This window comes from Zingiber officinale, chromosome 4A (assembly GCF_018446385.1).
Source record: "Zingiber officinale cultivar Zhangliang chromosome 4A, Zo_v1.1, whole genome shotgun sequence".
Taxonomy (NCBI): Eukaryota; Viridiplantae; Streptophyta; class Magnoliopsida; order Zingiberales; family Zingiberaceae; genus Zingiber; species Zingiber officinale.
The window spans coordinates 66,230,240-66,238,032 of NC_055992.1; the positions used below are offsets into that span (position 1 = coordinate 66,230,240).

At 45.0% G+C, this 7,793-nt stretch overlaps 1 protein-coding gene across 1 annotated transcript; it reads left to right on the forward strand.

Moving 5' to 3' along the window:
- Nucleotides 1–2,410: 2,410 nt before the first annotated feature.
- LOC121972432 (putative uncharacterized protein DDB_G0290521) lies at nucleotides 2,411–3,427 on the forward strand. Its single transcript, XM_042524102.1, has 2 exons — nucleotides 2,411–3,002; nucleotides 3,123–3,427. The coding sequence occupies exons 1-2, from the start codon at nucleotides 2,411–2,413 to the stop codon at nucleotides 3,425–3,427; spliced, it is 897 nt and encodes a 298-aa protein (XP_042380036.1).
- Nucleotides 3,428–7,793: the final 4,366 nt, after the last annotated feature.

Here is a 7,793-nt window from a genome sequence, read left to right on the forward strand (position 1 = left end):
AAACTTTCCTTTTAATATCCACATTAGAAAAAAAAAGAGTTTGTAAAATTTTATTAGAAATTTTCTTCTTTTAAAATTTTATAAAAAAAAATTTCTTTCTTTCCCTTTTAATAAGTGGCCGACCACCTTACTTGGTGCCCAAGCAAGGGACCGGTCAAATAATTAAACATCAACAAATAGTTGTTTAATTAATAAATCAATCTAGGATTGATTAATTAAAAGGAAAGAAAAAGAAAAAATTAAAAGGAAATAGGAATGAGTCTAATTTTTTATAAAACTCTTTCCATAATTTTCCGTTGGGAAACTAATATAAAAAAGGGGGAAGGGGAGGCCTTGAAAACAGAACAATTGATATTGTGTTGTTGGAGATCATCAAGTGGTCGACCCCTCTCCCTCTCTTCCCTTTTCTCTCTTTTGCTCCTTTGTGGTGGTGGTGGCCGAATTCTAGAGAAGGAGAAGCTTTCCGGGTGGTGTTCGTCTTGGAGGATCGTCGCCCACACGACGTCTAAGAGGAGGCGAGGGATGCGGTAGAAGATCTCGAGGTTTTTAGCATACAAGGAAGAGGTATAACTAGTATTTAATTTCCGCATCATACTAGTTAATTTTTCTTTGTATAAATACCAAATACAAGAGGCATTCGATTCTTGTTTTTCGAATTTAATTTCGATGTTGTGTTCTTTTTCTTTTTTCCTTGTGATTTGATTGTTCCTTTTGGTTAACCTAGAGTTATATAAGGAAATTAAATATTAACTTTCCTTAAAAGGCTTTGTCTAGTCGGTGGTGGTTGCTCCCATATCCAAGAAGGTCAAGTGCCTCGCCATGCAGCACTGGAAGTCAATTTTGGAAACTAATATTTAATTGAATTTATAACCTAGGTGATTTGGATCAAACGTGTTAAGTTCCGCAGGAGATCCAAATCTAAACCTAAAAGATCATATAAGTTAAACTTGGAATCAAACGTGTTAAGTTCCGCAGGAGATACAAGTTTAACTTAAAAGAACACATGGTAGCTAGGAAAGGTTCAGATCACGTACAAAATTTTGGTGCAGTGGAGCCATTGGGTTTTCCGAGTAGCAACCAACACACACGTCTTCTTCTCCCTTCCGTTGGAATCGAGTATCATTCCCGAATGTCTGCTTTTGCGTTGATAGCTTCTCGCTCGATCCCTTCTCCTTCTGTTTCTTTTCTCATGGCATCCCCCTCTTTTCTTCCTTCTTTAGCGGCGGTGTATTACCCTGGCTCCTCCACTTTCAATGAACTGGATCGGGATGACCTGCGCTATACCTACGGAGTCGGGGATAATGCTCATGTGATCATCCCCACAGGGATACACCGATTTTTTGATCCTCCCCATGGATATTGCACTTTCTTTAAAGAGCAATTTGTGGCCGGCCTTCGTCTTCCTCTCCATCCCTTCTTTTTGACGTATGCCGCCACTTCAAGATTCCTCTAGGACAACTGACGTCGAATTTGATAAGGCTCCTCTGCGGCTTCGTGGTACTTTGCGGCGTTTGCGAGTTGTCCTGGTCTGCCCATTTGTTCCATTGCTTTTTCACCCTCCAGCAACAGGAAGAAGGCACCTTCCGCTTCCAGCTTCATCTCGGGCTGCCTTTTTCTCGCCCCTGCCACCTTCTGACCCAAGCTGGAGGAACAAATTTTTCTTTATCCGATTTCCCCAAGAGGTGGAGTGACCCTTGCGATGGCAATCTTCACTTCCCCCGAGCCCGCCACTGGAGGATTTTCATCTCGATACCTCCTATATAGAGGCTTCCTCTCGCTTAGTGGGCTGGCAATTAAACTTAATCTGCTTCTTGTCCGAGGAGTTGCTTTCCTACTTCCGCCTAAGCTATCTTACTCCGGATACGCCTCATTCCCTGGGTAAGCTTCCCTTTCAGTTCTGTTACTGCTTCAAAAATATTTTGTTTTTTCTATTTCCATTGACCTCCTAATTTATCCTGTGCAGCTGAAATCTTAACCCGTACCTCAGAGGTTCAGCCTCTTCCTCTGAGTGACATGGAAATCATGAGGCGAGGTCGAGTCATTTTACAAAGAAGATCACTCCCCTATTCATCTTCGACCTCAATCGATGGGGCTTCTCCAGCCAATCCTCGACCTCAGTCTGCTAGCCGAGGGTCTTCCAGTGTCCGACTTGCCCCCCTGGCTCGCCCTACTTGCCCCCAGACTGTGCGTCCACCCCGGCCGACCACCCCTGTTCGCCCCCGGGCCCCACGCACAGCCCGGCCCATTACCCCAACTCCTCTTCAATCGGTTAATCCTCCCCGAGCTACTTATACCCCTGGGCTGGGCCTTGGTCGAAGATCAAGCAACATTCCCTACGCCAGCCCTACTTTTAGAGAGGCTTCTCAGGCGGCTCGTCAAGCACGCTCGGTAAACGACCGCTTGACTCGTGATGCCTCCTCTTCTTCTCGGCGTAGGGCTCAGCTACCATCTGAAGAGTCTGACTCGGATGATCAGCCGTTGTCTCAGAGACTTCTCCGCCGAGCCCCCCCCCCCCCCACCACTTGTGCCAGATTCGGGCCCTTCCGCTGTTTCTCCACCACCTCCTACTGCCACCCCTGCTTCTCCTTCACCTCCTATTGCGACCCCGACTCCTGCCCCTAGCCGGGTAGATGTCTCGCCTAATCCCTCCACGGTTTCGGTTGAGCCTCCGCTAGCTCAACCTTCTCTGCTCGAGGTTCAGGTTGATCCCCCACTGGTTCAGCCCGCTACTTCGCAACAGCCTCAATGCGCTGAAGCTGGCCCCTCGCAACACCCTTCACTAGCTACCTCACCTCCAGACCCGTCTCCTGTGCCTCCCTCAGCTCCTTCGGGGTCTGCTGCTAGGCCTTCTAACTCCGCTGCGGGGCCTTCCCAATCGCCACTACCTGTTCCTCTTTATTATCGTACCACCACTTCTTCTGAGGCTGGGCTACAATCTCGGTGTGATGTTCCCACCAGCTCCTTGACAATGAAAGGTCGCCTGACCACTGTGTGGGAAGAAAGTATGCATCAGATGAAACTTTTGCCACCCCTTGCCCAGATGGATAGATTCTCTGAGCTATATATCAAGGTCAGCTTCCTTGATTATTTACTGTAACTATTATATTTCTCATCCTCATCAGATGTTTCTCCTATGTCCCAGGCCTGTGCAGAGTTCTTGACAATAAATCAGTCCTTCCATGTCATCCATCGTCAAAATAAGATGCTGCAAGATAAGGTAACTAAACTGGAGCTTCAATTGAATAATCCGACGCAGGCTAGTTACGCCTTGAGAGCTGAAGTAAAGGCTCTAACCAAAAAGAAGAATAGTCTGGAAGTATCCTTGACGATATCTGACCAAAAGCTTAAGGACCTCAAGGAAGAAAAAAGCCAAGTTGAGGTTGTACACCAACAACTTATGGACCAGCAAGCTTTGGAACATCAGTGAGCTATGGACCAATTGGCTCAAAAGCTGTGCGCCGTCGAGACTTTAGCGCAAGAGCAAGATAAGAAGTTAAAATCCCAGGAGGCGCAATTGACATCCCAAGCAGCAGAACTATTAGCCGCCCGAAATGAACTGGCTCAGGCTCAGGCTACTGCAGAAGGGGCATCGACAGCCCTGGCCATTTACAAAGAAGGAGAGAATGATCACTGTCAACAGAGTCGCGCTTTGTACCTTCGTTCTCTGGAATTATGTACACAAGCTGGACAACATTTCTCCATGTCTGTTATCTACGGGGCGGTCGGGGCTCTGCGTCAACTTTATGAGCAAGGCTACTTGAACTCAGCTCCCCCTCCTGAATTTTTAGATCATGATCGGATCCTTAAAGATATCTCAGATGAAATTTTTTGCTCCTTTCAAGTGATCTTTCTTGGCTACTTGTATATAATGACTTAACAATTTCTTATAAAGTACTTTGCTATTTTTCCACTTGCATTCTAAGTTTTACTTTTACCAAAATTGCTTAGTTTGTTGAAAGATATATTAGGACATACAATTTCCACTTTCATATCCCCGCATCGCTCTATCTGACCTGCTTTTTACCCGGTCTGTCAATTAGGTGACAGCTCGGCTTACAACCCGGCTTACTCTTCTTTGTATACCCTTTTAGACTCTGTAAGGTCGCAAGTAATTAGCGCTCCATGGTCGATCTAACCTCTTGCCTCGATCATCTTGTAAATAATAAGCTCCAGACGATAATTTTTTGATGACTTTGTAAGGCCCATCCCACTACGGTGCTAGCTTGGTCACGTCCCCCACGGGCTTGATTTACTTTTAGACCAGATCTCCCTCCCTAAAGAATCGAAGAATCACTCTTCTATTATAATTTTGCCTTATTCTTTGTCGATAAGCCTCCAGCCGAGCCGCCATTCTGTCACAAGTTTCGCTAATAAGATCCAGCTCAGCCAACCGCCGCTCTGTGTTTCCCTCATCATATAATGTCCTCCTGACTGATGACACTCCAATTTCTATGGGTACAACTGTTTCATTGCCATAAACCAGATGGAATGGTGTCAGGCCTGTACTTTCTCGGGGTGTTGTGTGATAAGCCCATAGGATGCTCGACAGCTCTTCCACCTAGTTACCTCCCACATGATCCAGCTTAACCTTCAGACCTCGCACTATTCTCGGTTGACTACCTCAGTCTGACCGTTGCTTTGTGGGTATGCTACTGAAGTGAAGGCTAGAGTGATGCCGAACCCCTTGCACCAGGCCTGGATTTTTTGCCCTTGAAATTGCCTTCCATTGTCTGACACCAGTTTATGAGGAATACCGAATCTGCAAAGAATGTTCTTCCATAGAAATTGTATGATGGCATCTTTTGTGATCTGGCCAGGGCCTCTGCTTCCACCCACTTAGAGAAATAGTCTACCGCCACCAATAAGAAACGTCTTTGACCTGGCGCCATCGGAAATGACCCCACAATATCCATTCCCCATTGATCAAAAGGACATGAGACGATAGACGTTCTCAGGAGAGCCGTAGGTTGATGTGTTAAATTTTGATGTTTCTGGCAAGACAGGCAGGTATTTACCAATTTGTGAGCATCTCTTTGTAAGGTGGACCAGAAATACCCGGCCAGGAGTACCTTGCGAGACAATGTCCGACCGCCTACATGATTGCCACAGCATCCCAGATGTATTTCTCGCAAGGCCTGGTCAGCCTCCTCTATACCCCAGCATTTGAGTAAGGGTCTAGAGAAGGACCTCTTGTAGAGCTGATCTTCGATCATGACATAAGCATGAGTTTGCTTCCTAATCAGCCATGATTCTTCTAGATCGATCGGTAAGATACCCTGCCTGAGATAGTTGATCATGGGTGCCCGCCAATCAATAGTTGCTTCTCTATTGTTTTGCAGATCTATTTGAGCTATCAGAAAAGTTTGTGTCGTTGACTGGTCCAACACCCAAGTGGTTAAGGAACTGGCCATCTTTGCTAGCTCATCTGCCCTCTATTCTCCGACCTAGGGATCTTGGTTACCGTGACCTCTGCGAATTCCTCTTTCATCTCCTCATAAGTTTCCCGGTACACTTGTAATTTATCGCAATTTATCATAAAGTTGCCACCTACTTGCTGAGTTACTAGCTGGGAATCGGAATAAATGATTACCCGGGCTACCTCTATGTGCCAGGATGCTTGTAGTCCTGCCAACAAAGCCTCGTATTCTGCCTCATTGTTGGTGGCTCAGAAATTCAATCGAACCGCCAATTGGAGTATATCTCCTTGGGGAGATATTACCAAGACCCCGACCCCGCTTCCTTGGTGATTCGCCGATCCATCCACATATATCTTCCAAGTTTCTTTAGAGTTGGTTTGATGAATCTCTGTTAAGAAATCAGCTAAAGCCTGTGCCTTAATGACTGTGCACGGCTGATACTGTATATCGTATTCCCCCAGCAACGTCGCCCACTTGATAAGCCGGCATGCAACTTCTACATTAGTTAAAGCTCTTCCCATGGTGCTATTGGTCAAAACCGTGATAGGATGTGATAAAAAGTAAGGTCTTAACCGCCGAGCCATAAGGACCAATCCATAAACCAACTTCTCGAGAGTCGTGTATCGAACTTCGAATCCTTTCAATAGATGACTGAAGAAATACATTGGCCGTTGTACATTATCATGTTCCTTAACAAACACAGCCCCTACGGCCTCGGGGGTGGTAGATAGGTAGACCCACAAGGGCTCCCCCAACAACTGGCTTAAATAGAGATGGCAAAGTCTCCAAATACTTCTTCAGCTCCTCAAAAGCTCGGGTACAATCTTCATCCCATTGGAATTTGGAGGCCTTCCTGAGCACTTTAAAGAAAGGAGCGGCCCGGTCTATAGACCTGGAAATGAATCTTGATAGGGCTGTTATTATGCCGACCAGCTTCTGAGTTTCCTTCAAATTCTGAGGAGGCTGCATATCCCTTAGCGCTTGAACTTTTTCTGGATTGGCTTCTATCCCTCACTCAGTCACCAGATAACCCAAGAATTTTCCTCCCTTAGCTCCAAACAGGCACTTCAAGGGGTTCAGCTTCAGCCCATATTGCCGGAGAGTTCTGCATGTTTCTTCCACATCCTTGATCAGGTTAACAGCTAAAGGGGACTTGATAAGTATATCATCCACATACACCTCCACATTGCGCTCGATCTGCTCCCGGAAGATTTTGTCCATCATTCTTTGGTATGTGGCCCCATCATTCCTGAGACCAAAGGGCATGACAGTATAACAGAAAGTACCGTCAGCCGTGATGAAGCTAACCTTTTCTTGGTCCTCCACCGCTAAAGGTATCTGATGATACCCTTGGTATGCATCCTGTTGGTTAATCCTAGGAAAACGTACCGGTTCCACTGTGCAAAAGTTTTTGTACAAGTGTCGAACCTTTCCTTAAATAACCTATTGTGTTCTTTAGAAATTAAATTAGGAATCGCAGACGGAACTTAAAATCATTGATTCTAAATTTAACTTATCTGTTCTTAATGGTTTAGATTTGAATCGCAAGCGGAACTTAACACTATTGATTCAAATCTACCTAAGTTATTAATTCCATAAATATTAATTTCCAAAATTGGCTTCCAGGACTGCATGGCGAGGCACATGACCTTCTTGGATATGGGAGCAACCACCACCGCCTAGGCAAAGCCTTTTAAGGAAAGCTAATATTTATTTCTTTAAATAACTCTAGGTTAACCAAAAATAACAATCGAATCACAAATTCGAAAAAGAAGAAAACACAAAATCAAAAAATAAATTCGATAAACTAGATCTAATTGCCTCTTGTATTTAGAATTCTTACAAAGAAAATAACTAGTATGATGCCGAAAAAAATTACTAGTTACACCTTCTCTTTGTAAGCTAATGACCTCAAGATCTTCTCTCGTATTCCTCGCCTCCCCTTGGACGTCGTGTGGGCGACGATCCTCCAAGATGAACACCACCCAAAAGAGTCCTTCCTCTTCCTCTAGAATTCGGCCACCACCACCACTAAGGAGAAGAGAGCAAAGGGAAAGGGAGAAGGGAGAGGGCCGGCCACCAAGAGGTCTCCAAGCAAGAGAATAAGAGTTGTGTCTCATGAAGCCCCCTCACCCCTTCTTTTATATTACTTGTCCAAGGCAAATAAGAAAAAACCTTTTACAAAAAATAAAATCATCCAAGAGTTTTTCCTTTTCCCTTTTTATTTTTCCTTTTCTTTCCTCTTGATTGAATCAATCACCAATCGATGGTTGTGATCAATCATATATGGTTTAGGATTAAGTTTGGCCGGCCTCTTGCTTGGGCACCAAGCAAGGTGGTCGGCCACCATATTTAGGAAAGGAATAATATTTTTTT

Excerpts from the sequence above, each read along its gene's own strand:
- LOC121972432 (XM_042524102.1), top strand. The coding sequence starts at position 2,411 with ATGCCTCCTCTTCTTCTCGGCGTAGGGCTCAGCTACCATCTGAAGAGT. Across the intron at positions 3,003-3,122 it reads GACCACTGTGTGGGAAGAAA|ATGTTTCTCCTATGTCCCAG; the intron begins GTATGCATCAGA and ends CATCCTCATCAG.